The sequence below is a fragment of the Ctenopharyngodon idella genome, chromosome 16 (assembly GCF_019924925.1).
Source record: "Ctenopharyngodon idella isolate HZGC_01 chromosome 16, HZGC01, whole genome shotgun sequence".
Taxonomy (NCBI): Eukaryota; Metazoa; Chordata; class Actinopteri; order Cypriniformes; family Xenocyprididae; genus Ctenopharyngodon; species Ctenopharyngodon idella.
The window spans coordinates 29,205,011-29,231,411 of NC_067235.1; the positions used below are offsets into that span (position 1 = coordinate 29,205,011).

Consider the following 26,401-nt stretch of genomic DNA (forward strand, 5'->3'; position numbering starts at 1 on the left):
GAGCACAAGAGCAATTTAGATGCAATACAGCAATAGCAGATAGCAGTCCAAGGTGTGTGTGTGTGTGTGTGTGTATATTGCTGTGTATATATATATATTTATATATATATATATAAAACATATTTAGGTCAGTATGTGGATTTTCTCTCTACAGCCATGACTTTAAATCCTAAATAAATTTAAATCTTACTTTGAATGGCCTGGACTATTATTTTTGTATTCAACTGAATATCCTTTATCCAAAGTGCACAAAAGGTAGCACTATTTGCATGCTTTGTTCATATGTATATTCAGATGTTTTTGAAAGTAGACACACCTAGATTAATTTCAAAATCATTTCAATAAAATGTCAATTGGAATAACTGAAAGTACTTGGTGATGAAAACACAGGGAGTGAAGTTGCCCATCCCTTCTCATAAGGTCTGTACAACAGATGACAAACAGGTTTGACGTCATGAAAGTGTCCACAAAAGTAAATGAAGCGAATACAATCAGGTAGAGGGAAAGCAGGTGCAATCTCAGACTGGAACAGGTGGGTCCCTGAGCAGCTACTTATTTGTTTATTTTTAATGGCATATTAACTTCGCTTTTATGTTTGTTTTGGATTTATTATCTATTATTTATTATTTTTACTGTATGTATTAGTTTGGACACTAATAAAATGTATGAAAAGGCTTTTTAGACATGTATTATGGTATTGCCATGGTATTTGATACCATCACAGTACTGTGATACATCCAAAATGCTTTATTTAATAATTCTAGTTAAGCACAAATAGTTTCTAATCAGAAGTAGAACTAGAGTCTGAATACAACTTTAAATTCACCTGATATTCCGAGGCTTTTCCATGATCAAGAGAACTCTGAAATCAAAGCTAAACTGACTTTTACCTTATAAATAATCTGTTTCCTTGTGCTGGATGTCCATCGTAATTACTTTATTTTTCTTCAGCAGAGTGTAACCAGGCCAGAAACACTACAGCCATGGGAGCAGGAGCCTTGAAATGTTTGATGATTTTAGTCATTGTCTTGAATGCAATTGCTGCTGTAAGTCTGAAATAAAATAATAAAAAGACTGTGTTAATGTTGTAAAATAGCTTGTTCCCCTTACTTTTAAGCATTTTCCCCTTCAGGCAGCTGGACTGGCATTATTCGCAGTGGCCATTTGGGTAGCAGTGGACGGGTATAAACTCTACCCCATATCTGGCGTCTCAGGAAAAGATGACATCTTTGCTGCAGCCTGGATTGCCATTTTTACAGGCTTTGCCTTCTTCCTCACATGCATCTTTGGCATTTTCGCTGCCCTGAAAAGGAGCCGTGCACTCATGATGGCGGTAGGTTTCCTGCCAATCCTGCCATTTTACATAAGAGATTAATCACCTTCAGTGAGACAACCAAATTTAGAAGGAATTATTTAGATTTTTAACCAATTGCTGTTAACTTTCATCCTCCCACAGTACCTGATCATTATGTTCATCATCTTTCTGTTCGAATGCGCCTCCGCCATCACAGCAGCGACCAACCGAGATTATGTGAGTAGAGTCGCCAGCCTCTCTGTACTGTAATAGTAAAATGAAATAAAATCATTTACACATCAGAGATGTGGTGGCACACAATGACCCAGGTTCGATTCTGGTCAGGGCCGTGTCCCATTCCTTCTCTCTCTTCCTACACTTTTCTGTCATTTGTCATTTTTTAAATCTTCTTTCCTTTATTATAGCTGGTTGGGAACAGTAACCTTGTAAAGAAACAGATGCTGCAATATTATGCAGACAGCAGCACACAAGGAAAGCAGATTACACAAACATGGAACAGAGTGATGGAACAGGTAAGCAGAGCACCCATGAGGACCTCTTGGCCGCTTTTCAATGAACACAACCACCTGTCAGCTGTCAAAGGGGTTGTGGCTAAAACAGATGCACATACTTACACAATATTAGGGAAGCACAACTTCAACTCAGACCTGAAACAACATGCCTTTCTGTTGCCTCAGATTAAAACGTGATAGTGGAGAAACCAGTTTTATACTCACATTAACCTGTTGCAACAGACTAATATTATATCATCTTGATGGGTTGCTAGCTTCATATAAATCAGTAAGCCACTGAATTACAGTGATTTTACCACAAGAAAAGGAGGCTGAGGGAGTACAAAAGCTGTCAAAAGGTACTAATATGTACAATTTAGGAGTAAATAATACACAAAAGTGTACTTTTTAAAATGGTACCTCCCCAATGACAGCTTTTTTACCATTTTTTTTTTTCCTGAGAGTGTTGTTCTTAATAATGAATGTGCTTTCACCAAGTACATGTTCCTGGATCAACATCGCTCAACAACATTCCAATCAACCAATCAGATTTGAGGGACAGGTTTAAAGTTTATGTCAAGTTTAGGCTTACAACCAGGGTTATGTGTTTCTACACCAGTGTTATTCACATATTATTTCCCTCTGAATTTAGGGATAGCTATGGGTAGGGTTAGGTTTAGGGGTAGGGATAGGATTATAAGTAAATTTTTGGACAAGAATGTTGCTCCAGGATCAACAAAATATGTTGATCCAGGAACATGTCTTACTTGACAAAATAATTTGAACAACCATAACCTTGGTAAAAATGTAGTCCATGGCCTATTACTTTAAGAAACAAAACCAATAGTGACAATCAAAATTAAACATTTTCTTTTTAATTATGTTACTTCAAAAATACAGTAGCAAAATTTTGTGAGCAAAAAAGGTCCAATATCTATTGTCAATAGTGTAACAATTCATGAGGTGCAGCTCACATTCAAACTTCATTGCAGTATTCTGTTAATCAATGCAGCAAATTTACCTGGACACGATGCAAAAACTTCATGCTTCATGCAAATCCTATTGAAATGACTGGATTTCGCCCCCACAAATATTCGGCAAACAACCGTAGCTAAATGTCACCGCACCTTTAATCTTTGATTTTTCAGCTACACACATAACAACTTGATTGATTAATATAGATTTCAAATGATGCACATGTGACAGGTGTTTTTTTCTTGACTGTACTGAGATTGATTAAATTACTCCAACTCTTGCTTTAAGGCCGAGTGCTGTGGAGCAGACGGTCCAAAGGACTGGTTAGAGTATAACTCTACCTTCAAACAGATATTTGGCTCAACACACTTCTGGCCCCTCAACTGCTGCAAGAGACTGAGTAACTTTGAGGTGGAAGATCGAGAAGGCTGTCTCGTTGGCAAGAGCAGTGCCATGTTCACAAAGGTAACGTCTAAGTCTCGTAACAATCCACCTGCTTTACAGAAAACGACAGACAGCAACAAACTTATGACCTGCAGGAAATAAATGAGTTATAACTTTCATTGACAGTGGTTCTCAACTAGTGTCACAACAAAAAAAAAACATGTGAAATTGACTCTTCGCCGGGAGTTTGATTGACAGGCGATCTAACCAATCATAACGCCGAATCCGCCTTTATGTCCGACAAAGCAGTCAGGGGAGTTAACGTTAGATTAACGTCATGTACTTGAACTTGAAAAATTGTGTGTACTGACGTCTTTCAGCGGTTAAGACAACATTTCAACTTCTGGTGTTCATGTTTATTTGATGCTATAAATTAACTAGTAGGAAAAGGTGATCTGTTCAGGAGCTGCTTGAACTGAGACGCTACGGCGATCTGTCACGACACATTAAAGAGCCACAAAACAGTATTTATTGTTTAAATTTCTTTAAAAAATTAAAAAAAATCTGAGACATTGTTTGATATTAAAAGTAACCTGCTCTGCCTTGTCTGTCGACGCGTTGTCAGCTTCCTCTTTGCTCCGAGAACATGTGTGGCGTGAGAGCGGCACGGCTTGTCGGCCATAGCAACAGTAACTAAAGGGGGAGGGTCTTATTTGGCAAGCATTTAGATGCCTAACTTTATGTTAGACCAAAGACTATAGAATAACACACGACGCGTCACTCGTATTATTATGAATGGGAGAAAGTGCAACGCGCAATATGGCGGAATAACTCCCGCCTTCTAAATAAGAGCCAATTGCCGATTGGTAAAGTCACGCGTCACTGCAGCGGCCGTTAGAAGCTCCGGTTTCTATAGAAACAGTCAGACGCGCGCCTCTGAAATGAAACACAAGACGCACATTTAGGACTGTGCATGCGCATTAGGTTGATCAAGCCTGAAAAATACTGTTTTTTGTCATGATTCGAGCGTTTAGAAACAAAATGTATGAGACAGTTGTTGTCAGATTTCATTGGTGATTTCAAATATGAAATTTAATCGAAAGCTTGGCAAACAGCTTTAGAGAATTTGATGTTTCCCCATTCAAAGAGATAGGGGCTGCACTTGGATGCCCGAGAGGCGTTTCAAAGATGGCCGCCGAGTGAAATGACTTGTCTTAAAGGGACTTTGATTAGACCTGATCAGTGGTGCTTCTATGTTAATGATTTTTTTCGTTTATATTTCAGGGTTGTTTCCAGTACATTGAGTCTGTGTTAAGCCGTTACACATGGGCTGTGAGCTGGTACGGTTTCTCCGTTCTCATGTTTGTGGTAAGTCATATGATCATACTTTTTCTAAATGACCTCTATACATTCACACAGGACATGTTCTTGTGTTTAAAACATCAACAAGGGTCAAACAACAACCTGACACACCACAAGATAATGAAAAGCAGTCACTATCTAATGTTCAATGATATGCAAGTGAAACAAACAATATATTGACTTTTAAAGACACTTTTCATGTCTATTGTCTGAATTTACCATTTATTTTTTACGATTATCTTCATTTGGGTACTTCAATGCATTTATGGATATAGACTACATTGTTACTATATACAGTCAAACCAAAATTTATTCAGACACCTTGAACATTTCATTCATTAATACAGTTTATTCACTATAGTTAAAAAAAAATGGTAATAAAATATGACAAGATCTCAGAGTTAAACTGTCAGAAAAAAATTAATTTAATTATGTCAGATAACACTTAAGCAAAACATGGTCAGGTCAAAGTGTGTTAAGTTTTGGTCCCAAATTTTTATCAATTTCACTGGTAGTCCACTGTATGAAGACTTTTTTGGGTATGTCACAGTTTACTTTATTTTATATATATATATATATATATGGGTAAAAGACGCAAAAGGGTTTTCAAGCATCACGCAAAACATGTAATACAACTTTGAATTGTTGTTGTTTTTCAGTACATCAGACTTTTACGGAAGGCACCCACATGAAATGTCATTTAGTGTAACAATCTTGTCAGGCATATTTACAACAAAAATCTATTTATGCCATATTAAAGACTAATTACTTGTACCCCAAATGCTAATTACTTGTAATTTTACATTTTTAAACTTTGCCACTATCCTAGGTTTTGCCCATTTGTCATTAAAATTTAATACGAACAGGTCAGAATTAAGTATGTTGTTTCAGTTTGTACCAGGGGCGTTTCCGAGGAGGCAAGGGAGGCAGTGCCTCCTCAAAAAAACTGGATGAGAAAATAATTGATATTACAAAAATAAAACAACGCAAATGTTATAAAATTTTTTGGGGGAAAGTCACGTGAGAGGAGGCAGTGCCTCCATCACGCTATGATCGGATATGATCGGTTACGATTGGACATGATTGGTTTGTGCGATAAATCCCGCCTCTTGTTTTCATCGATTCGTCGAATCGGCCTGGGCAGCGTTTCCCAAAAGCCTCGTAAGCCTAAATTGATTGTAGCTCCATTGGTGGCAATGGAGCTACGATCAACTTAAGCTTACCAGGCTTTTGGGAAACGCTGCCATGAATGAAGACAGTGATGGCGTTAATGGGAAGACTAATTAAAAAGTAAGTAAACAACTGTCACTTAGATATCAACACTTTATTTCATGTCAAAGTCAAACTCGAAATGGCCTGAAAACATGATGACTGCGGGGGTTTTTAGTGAGCACTCAGAGTGGTGAAATTAAAGGTACATCTTTGTGTCTGTGGGTGAGTGACCAGTGTGAAGCTTGATGACTGCTGAAAATAAATTGACTATTAAAAAGAAAAGCTGAAAATTAGTTTATAAATAATATATAGCCTATTGTTTAAATTGTTACTGCCTTTAGTTATTATTTTAGAATAAATGTAAAAATGTGTAAAAACACTAACTTGATGAAATTTATACTTGGTTTTAATAAATAGAACATTACATAGTGTAAAAATACAAAATAGAATTGTATTTGGTCTCTCTTTTTATATAATTTTAACTTAACCAGGAAAATTGTGTAACGGGATATAAATGAGGACGTTGCCTCATTTTAAAACAGCACCGCACACCACTGATTTGTACATAAATGTGTTACACTGAATCACAATGGAACATTATTTCACCCACATTTTGACATTTTATTCTCCCAAAACTTATTTGAAACCTTAAAAGTAGACATTTTACTTGCATTTAAAGTGCTTTCTATGTATATGAAATCACTTTTGTAAATTTCTTTTGATGCAGATATCTAAATGTCTCTGACCTATATATATATATATATTAGTTTAAAAATTCAGTTACACCTATTAACTCTTCTAATGCACTTCTGATCCGTCCTACAGTTTTTCACATTGGTGATCGCCATGATCTACTACATGCAGCTGGAATAACTGTACGGACTCCACAAGACACATCTGCATCAGCCGCACAGATGCTTCCACTCATAGAGTCACAGAAAAATACAGATGATTGCAGATTGCACATAATAAATACATGGATAATTGATATGACAAGTCAAAGTGTCCTGCAATGTGACGCACTTCATCAACAATTATAAACAGCATTTTTTCCATTTTTGTTTTATTATCATACATGTTGTTATAACTTCTTATAATTTGCTCATTTTAAAATGTATTAGTCACATGGATGTTCCAGGTTCAAAATAAGCATTATCTTGATCAAAAGCATTTATGGCATAATGAATTTTTTAAAAACTTAAGAACTGGTGAGCAGTGAGCATCATTTCATTATGTTGGGAGGGAAGAGTTTAAGTTATTTCTAAGCTACCTAATAAACGTATTCAAATACATCATTGCTTTGTTTAATTATTGACGAGTAGTCTTATGGGATCATTTTAAACCTTTGTTAACAATATTGATCAAATAGGTTCTTCAAATGATTGTATGAATTAATCAATGTCTCTTTATGCCACAGTCCACACTTTTTTTTTCTACATGAATATTTAATATAAAATTTGCTTTAAAATGTCTATAGACCAATGAATAGGACATATGTTTTGTAAGATATTTTTTTTTACTTAATGTTTCTTAATTATCAAATAAACATGTGACTGTGCTGGTGACTCTTCATATGTCATTCACTGTAGTTGGAAAAGGGCAAATGAAAACATGCCCTGGGAAATAAACAATTCTTAAGAACACAGGAGCGAAAATACAACAAAAGCCTGGCAGCTCTCCACACCCTGAACCACCCAAACCGTTATTGCTTAGGCTAAATTTCTACTGCCAGTCGAGTTTGTACATGTATCAGCAGAGAACAGAGGAGGGCATGTTATGTTGCATATGTGTGCTTTAATTTATACTCAACTGGGAGTGTCGCCTGATACTCAGAAACAGACTGGTTTTGCAGGATATCCATCCAGGAAAGACCTTAACTTCTCTCATATTACTGCCTACAAAGAGGGTGGAAACTGCAGCGCTGCAAGCCCTGTGAATTAAAATAATCTCAAAATAACACAAAACCTAGAAAGAATGTGTCTTTTAATAGCAAATGAAAACATTCAGCCTCAGGAACATCCAGGTCTGCTTCAACAATAGGAATGTTATTTAGTCATCACAATGCTACTTGGCAAGGTTCATTTTTTAAAACATTGCAGTTAGTACCAGGATCACTTAAAATGATTGATTCAAAAACTTTTTCGTGCATTCCAATGAGATTTTCTGTAATATGAGTACTTAACACCCATCATTAAGCTACCTTGTCTGACTAGAGTACAAAAATATTCAGTTCAAAAATAATCACCAGACTACAAGTTTCATCAATGACGGTGTCCAAGGTTTTAATTCACATATTTGAAAATTATACAAAATAGGATGAACTGCCTTTAGCAAAGTGCTAAAGGCTGAAGGGGAGATTGTTGGACATGTATATACCCTCAAAGCCACATGCATGACCTCTCTCACTGGAACATACACGCTCACAGGTCTGCTGACATACATAGGTAGCATTAATATTTTTAGTGTTTTTTTTAAGGAACTTATCCCCCTTGGTTATTCACTGCATAGATATGTATTAAAACAACAGAGATAACAGACATGCAAACACACCGTGTCACATTCTCACTCATACACACACTCTTTCTCATTTAGACCTTGTATACTCAGGATTTACAGGTGCGAAGCTTTGGAAAACTGTAAATAGGAGCAACTGGGCTCAGGACCAGGTTTGTAACTCTTCAACATTTGTTTTCATAAAGGATTATTTAAAAGATGATCAATTATTTAACAGAAGGCACCAATTACTAAACAAATCTTTATAGAATCCACCTCTAACAAATTTTAGACGAATTTCCAGGACATTTTTAATGCCTTGAATTTGAAAATCACTAGAACAGTACTGAGCCCAGAAAGTGGTATCTGATAAAAAACAACATTTAATTTTATAAAGTCTTCTAAGACTAGTGTTGTGTGGGCATTGAAGGGATTTTTAGTGTTTCGTGGTGAATAGTACCAGTTATTCGATGTTGCTAGGTTGGGATTCCTCCTTCACACAGAAACCCAGGGATGTCTGGGAGTGACACAGGGTGAACGTGACCTACCTGAAATACTTGCTTTGGATTAGAACACCAATATTGATACAAAATCATCTGACACATTACTTGAGAATGAGCAGAAAACAGTACCTCAAAGAAATATGCACTCTAAATTACGCACCCTCCCCAAAGACATCAGCAATTAGCGTTCCTTTTTATGTGCTTAACATCAGACACTCTGGGCAAGACACACTCATTCAAATTCACACAGACTGTAAAGAAATTAAAACAACAAAAAGGTCACAAAGTCCTAAACTTTACATTCTTTGAAATAAATTCAAGAAAGGCAAAATAAAACTTTCACAATAACTTTTTTCCAATGAAAACTTACAATAACTTAGAAACATCAAAAAAAGCAATAAAAAAAAAAAAAGAGGAAATATCACATTGCTGCCAAAAAATTAAGATAACAAAAACGAACCATCTTCATAAAGTTTCATAAAACCACTAGTATCTCTTGAGGTTATTTTTATCGTACTTTGAGGAGAAAGAAACACATATTAAGCATGTGCCCCTGCACAGAATGATCTAGTGTCAAAAAGAACCTTAAACCGGACAAAACCGAAAGCAGAAAAACAAAATATAGCCACTGAGCAATGTCCTGTATAGCAGCTATGTACCTCTCTGACTCCCTCTGCTGGACAGCACAGTGTGTTCTGGAATGTTTTCATATCTAAGCCACTTTATGGTTCACTTCTTTGATCCTTTCCACTTTATGTCTTATTCTCGTACACTTTTTCCACTCCAATATGCACTCTAATCGCAGGACTGCAGTGGGGTCTTTCCGAGACAGAAACACTAGTAAAGACATACCCTACTTAACTTTGTTTCTGTACACTGTCTCCCCTTGGGGAGGTTAACAATTTCTTTCACAACATGTTAACATGTACAGGAAACATAAAAGTCTAGTGCTTATACTGGTCTACGTCATATTATCTCATTTTAAGTCTAAAGACAGGACTTTTTGTGGCAGTTGTGCTCTTTAGCAATAACTACGGGTCTGGCCTTCAGTTCGGATGGTCCAATTGGGTCCCGGCAGGCTTCCCTGCCGGTTTAAGCCTCTCTGGTTCCGCAACCCCGGAGGTCGGAGAGATGGATCCAGGACAACATCTCGTCGTGGTGTGTTGGGATATTGGGGAAGCACTGACCCTGTCTGGTACGGGTATTGGTTATATTGGTTGGCCACTGTCTGGGGCCCGTATCCTCTTGTTGATCCAAGCGCTAAGTTTGAGAAGGCCACTGTAGGTGGAGTGCATGTGTGGGAAGCTTCTGGAAGGCCTTGAGGGCCCCAATTGGGGTATGGGGGGTCCTGATAATATGGTCTTGGGGGATAAGGATTAGGGGTTGTGCTTTCTCCCTGGGAGACTGGGACAAAGTCTTGGCTTCTGTAAAACTTAAGGACTTGGTCGCCAGATGGCATGACGTCAAAAGCTTGTCTATACTGGCCTCCAGAAGATCTCCGCAAGGGGTCTTGACGTTGGAAAGGTCCAGATCCCTCTCTAGGTGGGACTTGACCTTCAAAGCGCCCTCGAGAGGGTCCTGGAGTGTAGACATTGTATGTAGGTGGTGGTTGCTGCTGCTGGTTAGCGTAGGGATTTGGAGGGTGCTCGATGTGCGGAGAAGAGGACGAAGAAGATGGCACTGAAGGACCCTCAATTTCATCCTCTGCAAGCTTTTCAATTAGCAAGGAGGCAATTTCCTTCCCAGTTAGGACATGAACAGGCTCTGAGCTGGTAGTTTGGGGATCTGAGCGGCTGCGGAAATGCATGGCAGTGGAGGCCGACGCTGCTATATTGATCTCTTTGGAATCTGAGGATACATCGTTCTGGGCAGGGTTGTCGAAGCTAGCTGTGGGACTTTCATGCTCTGAAAGTTTCTGCTTGTCATCCGGTTGAGACTTAGAAGGTGGTTCCAGTGTCTCAGATGCTTGATGATCATTTTCATCAAGGTTTGTGGTGGCCCAGCCCTTTGAATTAACCCCAGATCCTGGTTGGTTTGTGAAAGGATAGTTGACGTAGATGGGCTCAGATTGATCTTTTGTGATTCCTTGCACCGGGGAAGCCTGAGGTGGTTTCAATACAGAATGCTGATGCTGATTCAGTGGTAAGTCTTCCGGCTTGGAAGCCTCAAAGTACCGGTAACACACCTTCCCATTTTCAAAGTAGGGGTGAAGCTGGGAGGCGGTGTGGTCTGCAGAAGGCGAACGCTGGGGCCGATGCAAGTTACGTGGGTGAACGGATAGAGGCATCATGCCCGCAGAGGAGCCCATTCCAGCGGACGCGGGTAAGGGATGCACTTCACTGCGGGACAACCTGACAGATGATGATGTCTGTCGCTGAGGACGAGGGTGGGAAGGATTTCCTGATGATCCATCCTGGGAGCGATGGTGAGAATGAGAATGGGAAAAGGAGAAAGAGTGAGAATGTGCTGCGGCCCAAGCTCGTGTGGCCTCAGATGACCACAGCTGGGGAGCCCTACTGCCCACAGGTCCTTGGGGGTTGTAGGGAGGAGGGTAACCCCTGGAAATAGGTCTTTGATTGGCTGGGTCAGTGAGACGGAGGTTTCCCTCCAGATCCAGCTTCATATTCTGATAGCTGTGGCGTGCATAGCTGGGTGGCACTTGTGGATGCTCAGGTGCACCAATCTCATAGTAGAAGTTCTCCATCTTGGATGGGTCTTCGGAGGGGACAACCGTTCTGATCTGAGTGGACTGAGTCTGTTGCTGCTTTTGTTGGGGAAGGTGTGCAACCTGGGCAGCTTGGCTGGCCATTCTGGCTGCATGATAGCGAGACAGCATGTCACAGGTACTGCTGATGCGCTCAGAGAAAGCTCTGGAAAGTGGTGTGTTCCCTTGTGGAGGTCCTGCCAATCGTCGAATACGACTGGCATCCAAGGAGCGACGCATGTGATCATGCCGGTCAGTCTGAGAGAGTGGAGCCCTTAAGGGAGCAAGATCAGGGGGCTTGGGTGGCACTTTAGGGCGGGTGGGCTGGAAGGCTCGTACCTGGGCCAGTGGAGAGCTCTCTGACTTGGAGTGCAGGAGCTGAGTGTGTGGCTGGGCTGCAGGCTTGGAGTGGCCACTGGATTTCTCCTGCTGAAGCTGTGGTGCAGAAAATTGCCGTCCATACGCTGGGGGTTTTCTCTGGGAAGGGATGGCTTCGCTGGAGGAGGGTGGGCTGGATTTTAAGGGCTGCGCTGGAGAAGTTGGCTCTTCGTTCTTGTAAATGGGGCTTGGGGTTCGCTCATTGTCCTCGGAGGAACTGGCAGCTGACAACTCAGAATTAGATGTCCCAGAATCAGAGACTGAGCTGTCAGAAGAGAGAGTTCCAGTGTCCTGTCCAGGTGGTGACCTTGGATCTGTACCATGTGATTTGTCTGCAGGCTTTTCAACAGCAGTTCCACCATCATCATCATCATCATCATCATCATCATCATGATCATCACCCTCAGTCTTCCACACAGACAAGGGGCGCACAGTGGAGTAGATCTGATTAGGATCAGAAGACAGCAGAGCTCCTGCATCAGCAGAGAGGGACCTCTGGAAGCGGACGTCTGTCTCAGAGGAGGTTCCACTCTGACGGGGGCGGTATGGGGGAGAGGCACCTTGCCGAAGTGCCTTGTTGGCACTTTCAGCCAGAGCCAGAGCCATAAGGCGTGCAGGGTTCTTGGGGGGAGGAGGAGGGGGCTGCTGTGATGGAAGAGGAACACCAGTGGGACCCAAGATACCTGAGGGAAAAAAAAAAAAAAAAAAAAAAAGGAGTTTTAGTTACTTTAATCAATTAACTATTTTTAACATTAAAACAGAGGTTCCCAAACTTGGGGAGCACAAGAAAATAATTATGACAAAAAGTTCTCTTATTATTAACCTATAGAGCGTAAGATGGAAAATTGGCTGAAATTAAACATGACATTTAAAGAAATTATTTATTGATTGGTTGTTTTAAAAAACATCACTAAATTATATCACTATATTTTTCAAAGACTTGTCCTGTCTGCCCAATTCTTTACATAGGAAGTCAACATACAAATGGCAATTTAGAACTGTCTTCCATTACTCATTTCATTAAAATTTATATAAGAATTCAGGCCCATCTATCACACTTAAATAATTGATATTCATAGCTGAAATATAACCATCTTCTGATAAACTAAATGAAAAATTTCACATGCCAAGATGCATTTGGTTAAAGTTAAAAATGTGAATATGGCTCTAGATATTACTATGATTTCTGAAAAAACGCAATGGTGATACTTGACAATAGCCAAAGGGTGTGCAGTCTGAACAGTTTGGGAACCACTGCATTAGGCCATAATCAGAGTGTGTACTCACTAGGACCCTTGATCTTGGCGATGGGGCCCAACTTACTGTTGAGCTCTTGCTGGCAGCTCTCAGTGAGCTGAAAGTCACACGACCTCAGGAGCATAGATATCATCTGGGGTGGCTGAGACGGTCCACTGCTTGGAAGTCCAGGTTGCAATTCACCAGCTCGTCCACCAATCATTTCCAGAACCTTGAAAGATAAAATGGTTCATTTATAGATCTCTGCACATTAAACTGGGATAGATAATCACCTATGAAGGTATTAGTCCAAATAATACCAAATACACAACAAAATCAATGAATATGTTAAGCTCAATTTCACCTTAGCAGGTACACTGATGGAGATTGGATCCGAGATGTCCAGAGGGGGGGATTTGGGCGCTTTAGGTGAAAGTGCATGAACCATTTTACGTGTAAAGGAACGCCTCTCCTGAGGGGGCTGAGTAGGGGGTGCAGAGGCCGCTGGAGCTGGCGTCTGGCTATGGGATGGGCTTAGGTTTGACTCGCCCTGCTGGGCTGTGCTTGAGGGAGCATTAGTGACTGCAGATGGCCTGTGTTGACAGAACACTTGCTGAGGCGGAGCTGCTGCAGCCAGGATCAAACTCCGACGGGCTGCAGCCTCTGATTGGTTGAGAACTGAGTCTGGATCTTCTGTGATTGAGCGCTGGCTACCAGAGCGGGTATAGCCTTGATGGCTCAGACAACGGTACGGAGGGGGTGCAGATGCAGGAGGGGACTCCCTGCCGCTAGGAGCGACAGCCGTGCTCCCTAACCCTATTGGCCCATCTTCCAGGAAGGTGGGGCTAAAGTCAATGACATCTTCTGCCATCCATGAGGTGGGTGGTTCCTGGGAGAAATCAGGCAACATGTACACACCCTCCTCATCCTCTTCATCTTCATTTTCCTCATCAGCATCACGCATTTCCTCAGGCAGCAAGCTGTCGTAAGAGCGGCTCGGATGGATTCTAGATGGGGAGTGCTGGGGAAGGAGCTGCGGATCAACAGAAGCAGCCAGAGACAGACCATCACTGCTGGAGCGAGGTCTTCGTAAGCGTTGCATCTTCCCCTGACCTGAGAGAAAAACAGAGCATCACATATCACTCTTACATTTCTTTACTGTCACTTTTGATCAATTTAATGCATGATTGCTGAATAAAAGTGTTAATTTCTTTACTGACCCCAAACTTTTGAACTGTATATACACACACAATTTCATAAGAATAATGAAAAATAAAAATGTGAAATTTAAGTATTTATTAAATATATATATTTCCACATATATATGTATACATACACACATTTTTTCACATTTTAAAGTACTGATCTGTTAGGTCTTATATCTTATTACACTGCTCCCTGGAAATTGATTGGTCAACCAGGGCGTTACCAAATGTCATTCATACCTGCTCCACTGTGCTGAGAGGACAGGGACTCCTCACTCTTTGCTGACCTGAGAGTCACACTGTCCACCCTGCAACCTGAAGCAGACATACAACACTAAAAACTGAGCCATTTTCATATGACATTAGAACATGCAAATCTGTTTAGGATAAAGTACAATCTAAAGCAATTAGCATGATGTCTCTTATACCTGCATGAGAAGTAGTGGGCTGGAACAGAGAGGTGATCCTGGTAGGTTTACGTCGACCTGCAGCTCCAGGTTTTCCAATGGCAAAAAACGTCTTCCAGCTCCCGCCTGCTGACTTCCGGACCTTCATCCCTCTTTTCCTCCTAAGAGAAACAAGAAAAAAGTATTTTAAGTATTTTAATTTAAAGAATTTAATTTGTAGATTAACCATTCCTTTGTAAGTCATTGATCTGTGCGAAGAAACCCACTTGTCGGCAGGCAGGTCCAGTACAGTGTGAAACTGGCCGATAGCATGGTGAGGAGATCCCTGAAGGAGAAGAGGAGCTTGTGTGCGAGCCTGTGCCTCCTCCAGAGACAGAAGCCTGGTGGACACAAACGACTTGGGCCTGGTCAGAGACTGTCGTGCTGTGAAGTCAGAAAGAGGCAAACGAAAAAAGAAAAGAAAAAGAAAAAAGATTTAGATTCAGATCCAGCAAGCCAAAGGACATATGCGAGTTAATGCAGTAATGCAGCGAAGAGCACAGTGATTGACAACAAACAAAGATGATACAACATGATACATGGCAAACGACAAGACATCTAAGCTTCAACAAAAAACATCAGCTCCTCCAACACGTCCATAGTCTGCACAGCTCTACTACAACAAGCTTTGTAGAAGAAATACAAGGGCGGGCCAACAGACAAAATCTTGAGTGGTTGAGGCCAGAAACAAACTATGCAAGTGCACAAATGCACACTTTGCCAGGGCTTAGGTAAGACTTAACATGCATCCTGTGTTGAATCAGGTAATGCACGTTATAACGCCTCTTGTTGCAATGTTAAAAATGCAGTGCATTATTGTGTTGTGTTACGATTTGCACTCAGACACATTTCAAAAACGTAACAATGTGTGAAACAGAGCTTGCATAGCTAGAAGCGCTTGTGTTTGTGTACTTGCATAGAGTTTTTTGGGCCTCAGCAAGCCTGTAAAGTCTGGGACATCAGACAAGTAGAGGAATCTGAAAACAAAGCCTGCAAAAGTATCTGACATACAGAAAAAAAAAAACTAAATGACACTTTACCTGCTGTCAATGTCTCAAGAGTCGAGTCGACACATACAGATACTCTATATGGCTAAAATTTTCACTATAGCATCCATCCCATTCACCCATCTTACCAAATGATTTTCCTCAATGCCCTACTTAACGAAAACCAAATTTACATGGTGGAAAAGATCAATTAGTAAGATTAGTAAGAACCATAAGATTAATATTTATACTTTGTTTTCATACAAAATAAATGAATAAATGTCAACAAAGGGATTTATTGCCTTATATCCATCTGTGCGCTGTACAATTTTAACATGTCATTTACATTGGCAAAGGATGTCTTTACAGCTGTCCTTGAACATAAACAACAGTCATAAAATAATCCATCCATGTGGAAAATTACATTGCTAAAAAATATGTGAGCATAGTATCTTTTGGATCCCTGCTGGAAAAAAAAGATTTACATTTTTTAGCTGGGCTAGATGGTTGATCAGCTAGTCTACAAGCGGATGAACCTGCTTTGTACCTGGTAGACCACCTTGAACCAGCAACAATCCAGATACCATATTCCAAGCTGAGGACATATTCTGTTTCTTTTTAGTGGACATCCATGTACAAATATCTTGCTGTCTTACTGAATTTTCAGAAACAGTATATGGAAGGTAATACACCTATAAAGTTGATTTCTGAGATAGCTTTTTAACTCAATAATAAGTACTGTATGTATAGCCCCTTAAGCTGGTTTGACCATATTGTGATCTGAGTGTCCACTGTAAAGTCAGAGAGTCAGTCTGGATCTCATATCATGGAGAAGCGTCGTAGCTCAGGGTCCAGATAAGAGGGGTCAGTCAAACAGGACTCCCCCCTTGCCTCCTGAAGACTAACCAGGCGTGTTCGGGGCTGGCGTGAGATCTTGTGCTCCGCCCCTCTTGTTGCTATGGAAACACACAGCTCGCTCTCAGTAAGCCTCACTTACACATGGGTGAGTCAGGCCACTGTAAATATGTTTTAAACTGTGGTATGTTAGCCAGGTTTATCACAAGAGACTAATTTATCAAATCACATGTATAATAGGGCTGGGAGACATATTAAATAATCACAATTTATTTGCAATCATTTTGAAGGAAATAAGGTTTACATCTCCTCCTTGCCTCACAATTTGCAATTTGTTCCTTTTGCATGAATTACAAAAAAAAAAAAAGCAAATATTTTAAGCCATTCCAGAGCATATACTACTGCAAAAAAAATAATAAAAATAAATAAATAATAAAAAATACTATTATATATATATATATATATATATATATATATATATATATATATGTGTGTGTGTGTGTGTGTGTGTGTGTGTATGTATATTACTAATACAAAAATCTTATATAATCTTAAATATCATGATGAATTTCATCAAAACACTAAACATATTACAATAAAATAACAATAATTTATTTAGCCATATCACCCAGCCCTAATATATTAAATTAATGTTGTTCAATCCGTTACAGCCATTTAATATTGTATCATAAGGGATAAAAAAAAAAAAAACAGAAGAGATGAAGTCACAGGTCTAATTGCAGTAGTAACGCATCACTGTTAAGTATGAAAACAAAAAGAGCTGCATCTCAGAAGGGGAGAAGACTGTGGTGAAATTAAGGCCTGGAGGCTGCATCAGATGTCGCTTTAAACCAAAGACTGGCAGAGGAAGTTAATAAACATTCATTTTAATTTGTGGCAATTCTATAATGAAAACAAGCCAGAGGAAGCACTACATCTGGTGCATTTGCTACTATATCGGTTTACCAGACAACCCGTTCCAAAGCATGGTGCACTGTCAACATAAGCAGCATCCTTACTAAAGTTTGTCACTAAGTGCGTCACATTACGGACCGGCTTCTCTTTGAAGGAAGAAAGCGTCTTTGAAGGCAGCATAATTAAGTTGCATACCTTTTTGCCTACTATGCCTCAAAATGCTGCTTATATAGGCAGCTCACTAAGTTTTGGAACAAAACCAACATCACTGCCTGTTTAATGAAAGTGCTGTTTGGAGACACCGGACTGAATGAGTGGTTTACTGATGAGTGTGAACATCTATAGCAGAACAGATTTGTTTTCTGGTTCGACATACCTGCATTGAAGCGTCCAACAGAAGTGAAAGAGTCACTGAACAGAACTTCCACATTGCTGAGAAGAAACTCCACGACCACGGACTGAATGCGCACTTCTTTAAATGGATCAGCACCGCTTAAACCTGCTGCCTCAATTTCTTTGGACCTGACACAGAACAACAGTAGATTCTGATTCAGAAAAAGGAGGTTTAATTTGAACACTGAGCCTATACTAGTAAAAGCTACAACAAAAAGCAGTGAGGACTTCAGTAATGAATCACACAGATGTATATGAGTGTTCAACTCAACAGTAACATAATAGGACAAAAACAAAACACACTGATATTTTTGAAAATATTATTTTGATTGATTAATTATGTTATGACAAAAAAAATAAGGCATCAAAATATTAGACATATAAATCTATAAATGCACAGCAGAAAAGATAAATTCTTTTAAAATCCAGCACAGAAAAATTGTTGAAAAACAATTCAGTTACAAAGTATATTATGGTTACTATGGCTGAAAAATAAATAAACTAATAAATAAAAATTTTGAGCAAAAATTATTTTATTATATGAAGAAAAAGAGACCCTTTTTTTTGACAGATATAAAACTAGTACAGATGCCTGGTACAATTGTAAGTAAAATACATATTATAATAAAATATCTGACTGCAGAATGCTGTGAGTGACCAATAAGAATCCAAGTATTCTGTCATTAGCTAGTTTCCATCCAAAGTTGCGAATTTAAAGCCTGGAACACACCAAGCTGACGGTCGGCTGTCGGGCAGATTTAGTTTGTTTTCTCAGTGTGTTCCGCACCGTTGGCTGAAGTTGGTCCTCGTCAGCTTTTTTTCGACATCTGATCATGGTACGGAAAGGCATTTCTTCTTATGCAGGAGCAGAACGGACGTGCTACTTGGCCGTCAGGTGTCGAGCGTCGGTTTGGTGTGTTAGGGCAACTTTGGACCCAGACGCTGTCGATGTGAGCCAACCCCACAGTCTGCTTTCGTCACCACTAGTTTGTTGGCATCAGCTTGGAGTGTTCAGGGCTTAACTCGGGCGCAAATTTGGAATATCGCATAAAACATTTGCAAATAAAGCACTGTTTCCATCCAGTGAGTCGAAGAGAACAAAATAGTCACTTCCTGATAAACTGGCGCTAAATATCACTAAGAAAAATGGAAGTTGCTGCAGTAGAAGTCACTGCATATAAAAATTTTCATATATAATAAATTACTTGCGCCTCAGAGTGTGCAGATAAAACACAATGCACGCTGTCATGTTATCTTGCATTAAGATGCCTGACAATCATGTGAGGTGCTTCTGGGAGGGAATTATACCGAACCACTTTAACGACAGACTTTGCTCAGGCATTTCAGAATGATCAAAACAACATTTCAGATGCTGTGCAACGAGATCGGTTCACTGGTTGGTCCAATTATGCTGTCCCATTGCAAAGTCACGTCTTTTTTGATGTGCATCAAGGAATTTATTAGGTAAAAGTGTTTCCATCATAGTTTATGCGCATGTTTTCCTATCGCATAAAACATGTATTTACTGAATTTATTGACCAGTCAGAATCAAGTATCCAAGACAGCCATTACATTAACTGCTTCTAATATCAACCTAATCATGGTTATGCTGATAGTTTAATTAAAAAAAAAACACACTATTATTGGCCATTTTGAATATCATCACCAATACATTGTGCATTGCTAATATTTAGGTAGTTAAAATTCCATGCAAAAAGTTACCTGAGCAGGTTGGGGGCCCAGACGATGGCCAGATTCTTAATGTGCATGTTAGTCTCTCCACTGCAGGTGGCCAAACGGGCCAGGTGTCTGATGAGGTACTCCAAAGTGCTGAGAGATAAACACAAACACATCACTTATTGTCAGAAAACACAGCTCTTTCTGTCACACTTCAGATTCACATCAATATCAATAACAGGTGACACAACTTGATCCATGTGGAATAAGTATTGGGGTTACCGGTAGTGAGGAGGTGGAAGTTGCTGGATAACATCATGTACTTTCATCATTCTCTCTTCATCTGTCATCTCTCCCATACATTCCTGGTCAGACAGGAAGATACAGCTCGCTTATTAACTTGGAAAACATTCTGGACTTGGGAAACTGGACTGGATTTTTTTAATGTTTTTGAAAGAAGTTTTTTATGTTCACCACAGCTGCATTTATTTGATCAAAAAGAGAGTAAACAGTAATATTATGAAATATTGCAATTTAAAATATCCATTTTCTATTTTAATACATTTTGAAATGTTATTAATTCCTGTGATGCAAAGCTGAATTTTTAGCATCATTACACCAGTCTTCAGTCCTTCAGAAATCATTCTAATATGCTGATTTGGTGCTAGGAAAACATCCTATAATCATATAATTATTAATGTTGAAAACAGTTGTGTTTCTTAATATTTTTTTGGAATCCATTATACATTTTTGATACACAGTTCATTATTGTGTCCATCTATTTCCAAGATTATTATCATCTGAAAACAAGAAAAATATCAGGAAAGGCTTTACAGTACCGTGATAGCAACATGGTTAAAGGATTCTGAAACCCTCATTTTGCAGCATCTTTGAACATAACTCATGCTAAACCCAGAATTACTTACAGCAAACTTGTCGTAGAGTTGGTACGTGAGCAGAGGATTGGGCAGCTCTCTGAAGTAGAGTTTGCACAGCGAGCCAACGCAGTGAATATCCTGCATGTACACGTCTTTCGTCAGGTCCGGAACATTTTCACTGTCAAACTCATGCCTGATTGGGATGCAAGAGAAGAACGTAAGTCATGGTTATGCACATAAATAAAACATGAATTACCCTTAAAGTATCATTTTAAGTGCATACAGAATAAATAAGCAGTTTGTGATGACCTTCCAGAATAAAGTATGTTGTACAAAATCCTGAACAGGAAATCTGGCCCATGAACAGACACACCTGAGTTTCTGTATGTTGGAGGACACGCCAGAATGTCTGTAGATGCCATCCACCACACCATGCTTCTCTATGAACTCTGAGCAGCTCTTTAGGACCTGCGGCACTGAAGTTTGACCACAAAAAAATATCACTATGCATGTAGAAATGACACTTTCAGTAATGTTAACCATTCATGTTCACCATACATCTCTTTTACAGCACATAGAGGAAATATTCTGTACCGTCTTGACCAGAGTTGAGGAGATGCTCGCCGAGGTCGCAGCCGAACACTCGTTCTTTCAGGATTCCCCTCTGCTTCAGCTTTTGTTTGGTGGGTCTGGACTTCATGAAGGTGCGCAGAAAGCCCATCAGCTTGCCATGTTTCTTGGACACTGCCAAAAGGGGGCGACAGAGAGCTAATCAGGCACACTTTCACACACTACGCAGTGTTCACTGCTGCCTACACACACTCAGCAGGGAATATCTGTAAAATATACTTCACTTGACAAAATGTGTTCATTTGGGATACACTTCAAACACAGACAACATTTGAGGTGCACAGATGGGGGGTTTTGAGTATGACATAAATTATATATATAAGAATTTTAATATACTCGAAACCTCTACATTTAGTTATAAATTACGTTTTCAATGTTTAATATGTAAATAAATGGGAATGGCTTAGTAACAACTCCTGAGGTGTATTAGGCTGAATAAAATGCTACATCTACTATTCACCATGTTTATATTAGCCAAATTTCATACAGTGCCTTAATGACCTCATACACTCCCTGTTATTCAAAGTTTTATTAAAGTTGGCCGAAACCTGTGAACTTCACAAAGCACTAACAGGTGACTGGAATGTACACATGAAGTCTGAACATTTCTGCAGCTTCTGCTTCACATGAGCACTCTGACCCCGAGAGAGAAGAAAACCACAAACATCTAAAAAAAAAAAAAAGCCAACCAGTAAACTCTGTTCTATGAAGTCTATAACTCCTGCAAATTGTGTTCCATGTATAGATCAGCCATGGGTCTAAAAACCACTTCACTCTGAGTAGGACTATGCGATATAGCTATAGATTAGTGATTCTCAACATTTTTGAATTCATATTTCAAAGCTGCTTATTTTCAAACTTTTTTTTTTACTATTTACAGAAACTAGAAATGGTATAATATTATATATAATATAATATATATATATATATATATATATATATATATATATATAATATTAAAATAATTATAAACAATTAAAATAATTAAATTGCATTATTTCAATAACCGAATGCTCTTCAGGGTTTACACTTTTTGTTACCAATGAATTTACATGACTTTTCTAGTTTGTGATTGCAGGGTTTTTAAAAATATTTTTTACTCTCCAATAGCAATTTATACTCAAAATATCTCAGAACTTGAAAATTTTGTATATAAATTTATTTATAAAATACAGAGTCCCGCACATGACATGCAGGAAAAAAATATGTATATTGTGGCCACAAATTAATGTTCCCCCGACCTACTAATACGTCAGCACGTTTTACTAATTCATTCCTTCGTTTTAAGTAAATCGTGGCCACGTCATATTAAATCATTTCCTTCCTTCTCAAGAAAACAAATTAGCTCAACGTGACCATGATTTACTAAAACGAGCGAACAAATTAATAAATTGTGGGAACAAATTCTTAACTAGTGGCCACGATTTAACTAACATGAGTGAACAAATTAGTAAATAATGGCCTCAATTTACTAAAATGAGAGAATGAATTCTTAATTCGGTGCCATGATATATATTATTTTTGTCTGCATGTCATGTGTGGAGCTCCATAATAAAAATATATATTCATTATATATTTTTTGTTTTAATTAATTTAAGATTTTATTAATTTCTATGACTTTTCTTTTTAAAAGTCCCTTTTAAATCCAGGTTGAAGAATCCTGGTAGCTAATGAATGGCTAAAGTTGTTAACATCAAGCTATTTTAGCTTATGTTTTGTCTTATTTTAGATAATTTTAAGCCATCTTGCACTCCCTTGGAAGTGTGCTAGTGAGTCCTGACCCCCTGGTTGAGAACCACTACTATAGACACTTCACAGGCCTCGGGGTCAATGACCTGGATGACACAAATGTAGGTTAACAGAGTTAAACAGGTTAAATAAAAGGCCTTTTGCAGCCATAACGTAGATATCCGTTATGTAAGTCATCATTAATGCAGCACTTTTATAAATGTATTATCAACTAGGCATGACTAGGACATTTCTAGAACATCTTGTGATGAGTTAAACTACATTTTATTTCTGACTGAATCGTGTCCACTGCTTGTCGCTGGAAACTTGTTGCATCATGCCTGGTTAGGACACATTGTTAAAAAGTTCGATATGACATGGTGCAAGCACAATCAAAATCAATCCTCACAGTCCACTAACAGCTTCTCATTTATACAACAAGCAGCCTGCAATTCTTCAACAGATGCTAGAGAATGATGCCCACATGAACACACTTGAATGAATTATACAACATTTCTGCTGTCTTCACCATCTAACACCCAAGCTCATCCTCTCCAAACCTCCCACACTTTCTCTGCCTGCCATATAAACAACCACAATCTGTATTACAAACCCTACGTGTCTCAGAGGATAGAAGGCGTTAGAAAAAGACTGATACAGAAATGTTAGTTTAGGTAAATTCACTGAAGTTGTTACCAGCCAGGCTTAGGAACCAAGGATGAAGAACTGAGAGAAAAAGAAGGGAACATCAAATGCATCTTTAGTGTTATTATAAATTCACTGTTAAAGCATTTCATTAGAAGATGCTGCTGTCATGTACAGAAGACTAACCAACAACCTTAAAATTTGTGACAAATAATAACAGAGACATTGTTTTGACTACAGTGGCTTTCAACGCCATAAAATAACCTTAAAAACAGCAGCCTTGCCAACAAAGGCTACAATATCATCTGTGCTAGAAAATCAAGTAACCAAAGCATGTCTTTTTGAGAAAACAACTAGGGCTGGGCGATATATCACCTATTCACCATTAGTGGTTCACCGATATAGATTTTTTTAAGGGTTGGTGAAAATACCAATATTTAGAGGGTGGCTGATATACACTACCATTCAAAAGTTTGGGGGCAGTAATATATATATTTAAAGAAATTAATATTTTCATTCATCGAGAATGATTTAAATTGAACAAAAGTCACAGTAAAGACATTTATAATGCTACTGTTTTTTAAAAACGTTCTATTCAATCAAAGAATCCTGAAAAAAATCTACCATGGTTTCCACAAAAAAAAATTAAGCAACCATTTTCAACATTGATAATAAATGTTTTTTGAGCAAATCAGCATATTAGAATGAAGGATCATGAGACACTAAAGACTGGAGTAACGTCTGCATGATTCTGATTGGTTGACAATAACTGACAATATTTTTCAGTAAACGCACGGCTAAAGTAGTTTCTTGACTGCATTATAGTTTGATATGAATTCACCAAATATTTTCAGTTATTTCAAAGAGACTTGCACAGCAAAAGAACCAAAAACCACAAAGACATTGAAATAAATATTACAAACAATACTATAAAATGTCAATTTCTTTTATTATCTATGGAAAGCATACTCTCTCTCTGCTCCCTCTCTCCCTCCCATGCACACGCTTAGGCCCTGTCCCAAATGGCACATTTTATGTGCACTTGAGGTCTTGTGGACTTACAATAGACACGTGTACGCGGCTGCCATTGTAAGTCCACAAGACTGTAGGGTGACCCATTTGTCATTTTAGGTTTCACAAGGGTGCTCAAGAGCACCCCCGTTGTGGGCAATATGCGCCCTCAATGCACACTTTTCAGCCTGTACTGAAGCGAGCTCCACAGCAGACTTCTATCCAACAATCAAAGCGGAATTACATCATGAAAGTGTGGCCTTAATCTCCCTTGTGCATAAAAACCTCTCAGGTTCATGACTTTCTCAATAAACCAGTTTGTAATGTTTTTTTTTTTTTTTTTTTTATGTAGTTAAACTTATAGCTTCGTTATTAGTGGGGACGTTGCTGCCGAACGCAACTGACGGCCTCACAGACTCAGGTAATTCACACACACCTAAAGGGTTAGTTCACCCAAAAATTCTGTCATTAATTACTCACCCTCATGTCGTTCCAAACCTGCAAGACCTTCGGTCATCTTCGAAACACAAATTAAGATATTTTTGATGAAATCTGAGGGTTTCTGAACCACACATAGGCAGCAGCGTCATTTTGAGGTCCAGAAAGGTAGTAAAGACATTGTTAAAATGGTCCATGTGACTACAGTGGTTCAACCTTAATGTTATGAAGCGACGAGAATACTTTTTGTGTGCAAAAACAAAACAAAAATAATGACTTCATTCAACAATTTCTTCTCTTCTATGTCTGTTTCCTACGCTGCTGACGTAGTGAATGCAGTGCAGCACTTCCGCGTCTACGTCCGAACGCCAGCTCAATATTGGCCGATGCTGTACACGACACATGCGTGTGATGCTGACGCAGGAGCCGGCCAATACTGATTCGGCGTCCTGACATAGAATCCGGAAGCGCTGTGCTATGTTCACAACGTCAACAGCGTAGGAGAATGACAGGGAAGAGGAAAAATTGTTGGACTATTTTAACGATGTCTTTACTACCTTTCTGGGCCTTGAAAGAGGTAGTTAAATTGCTGTCTATGGAGGAGTCATATACCTCTCGGATTTCATCAAAAATATCTTAATTTGTGTTCAAAAGATGAACGAAGGTCTTACGGGTTTGGAACGACATGAGGGTGAGCAATTAATGACAGAATTTTCAATTTTGGGTGAACTAACCATTTAAACCCTGCACCTGCAAGCTCATGTTCATCTGCCTCCACTTTTGAGTGCAATATCCATCTCAAAATCCAATTAACAACCAATGCATAGAACCAAGTCTCTGCTCTTTTTTGATAATCCATTACACTCGGATGAAAGTCACAATACAGAATAATAGATATGTTGCTACTTCCGTTTCATTGCGTCTGTAATACTATGCCCAGCCCTAATTGCAACTACTGAAAAATAAAAAATTACTTGAGCATACCTGATGTTGGAGAGGAAGGTCCAGTCGTGTTGGTAACGGCAGGTTTGGAGCTCAACATATCCACCTCTGAAACACAGAAGAACAGCCAATGAAGATGAATGTGACAAGCAGGGCGGGGCCGAGAGCCGTGGGAACAGAGCGAGGCTGGTGGTGCAAGTGTTAACGTTGCATACCACACCGGTCTCGAGTCCCACGAAAGAGCTCCGGGAGGATAAAAGGAGGAGTGACGACAGTGAAGGACGAGAGAGAGGACCAGGCCTGGACTTTATGTTGTTGTTTGGTTTTAGTTTATGCAGCAGTTGTCCATTAGGGGGCTGCCGCTTTAGTTTTGTTCTTTATGTTTATTTTGTGATTAAAGTTACGTTCAATGTTCGCCGGCTCCGGCCTCCTTCTTCTCTGAACACAAACCATGTTACAATAAACAACCAAATGACGTGTATTGAAGCATTGATCAAGCAGCAAGAAGTAGAGATCATAAATGAAAGAACACTTTCTCAGCAGTCTTCTGGAAGTACATTTCTCAATCAATTTTGTTAAAGAGACTATAAATGTCATTT

The 26,401-nt window shown here is 39.1% G+C and overlaps 2 protein-coding genes across 10 annotated transcripts in view; one reads left to right on the top strand and one right to left on the bottom strand.

The window, feature by feature from the left end:
- Positions 1-462: 462 nt before the first annotated feature.
- upk1a (uroplakin 1a) lies at positions 463-7,031 on the top strand. Of its 2 annotated transcripts, none has more exons than XM_051865097.1 (8): positions 463-532; positions 955-1,046; positions 1,133-1,333; positions 1,457-1,531; positions 1,720-1,827; positions 3,070-3,246; positions 4,450-4,533; positions 6,565-7,031. In XM_051865097.1, exons 2-8 carry the CDS (start codon positions 984-986, stop codon positions 6,610-6,612), a joined length of 756 nt encoding a protein of 251 aa, XP_051721057.1. In that variant the 5' UTR covers positions 463-532; positions 955-983; the 3' UTR covers positions 6,613-7,031. The 2 variants fall into 2 exon arrangements, with proteins under 2 accessions (XP_051721057.1, XP_051721058.1); XM_051865098.1 differs by having other exon boundaries at positions 466-532; positions 952-1,046.
- Positions 7,032-7,995: 964 nt separating this feature from the next.
- Positions 7,996-26,401, bottom strand: part of arhgap33 (Rho GTPase activating protein 33) — a 57,110-nt gene continuing 38,704 nt past the window's right edge. For 6 of the 8 annotated variants that reach the window (XM_051865076.1, XM_051865075.1, XM_051865070.1 and 3 more), the window contains 14 exons: positions 25,845-25,910; positions 23,463-23,492; positions 21,003-21,152; positions 20,782-20,884; positions 20,457-20,601; positions 19,813-19,895; positions 19,576-19,683; positions 17,837-17,982; positions 14,932-15,088; positions 14,687-14,826; positions 14,499-14,573; positions 13,418-14,166; positions 13,105-13,285; positions 7,996-12,500 (listed from right to left, as the gene is read on the bottom strand). In XM_051865076.1, the coding sequence (XP_051721036.1) occupies positions 9,757-12,500; positions 13,105-13,285; positions 13,418-14,166; positions 14,499-14,573; positions 14,687-14,826; positions 14,932-15,088; positions 17,837-17,982; positions 19,576-19,683; positions 19,813-19,895; positions 20,457-20,601; positions 20,782-20,884; positions 21,003-21,152; positions 23,463-23,492; positions 25,845-25,910 (4,877 nt within the window). In that variant the 3' untranslated portion in view covers positions 7,996-9,756. The remainder of the gene's footprint in view (positions 12,501-13,104; positions 13,286-13,417; positions 14,167-14,498; positions 14,574-14,686; positions 14,827-14,931; positions 15,089-17,836; positions 17,983-19,575; positions 19,684-19,812; positions 19,896-20,456; positions 20,602-20,781; positions 20,885-21,002; positions 21,153-23,462; positions 23,493-25,844; positions 25,911-26,401) is intronic. The other 2 variants (XM_051865072.1, XM_051865071.1) reach the window with 2 other exon arrangements.

What these genes read in the sequence shown, in the direction of transcription:
- upk1a (XM_051865097.1), top strand. Translation starts at nt 984, where the DNA reads ATGGGAGCAGGAGCCTTGAAATGTTTGATGATTTTAGTCATTGTCTTG. An exon ending in GCAGTGCCATGTTCACAAAG is followed by an intron (nt 3,247 to 4,449) that starts GTAACGTCTAAG and finishes TTTATATTTCAG; the next exon opens with GGTTGTTTCCAGTACATTGA. An exon ending in TCTCCGTTCTCATGTTTGTG is followed by an intron (nt 4,534 to 6,564) that starts GTAAGTCATATG and finishes TCCGTCCTACAG; the next exon opens with TTTTTCACATTGGTGATCGC.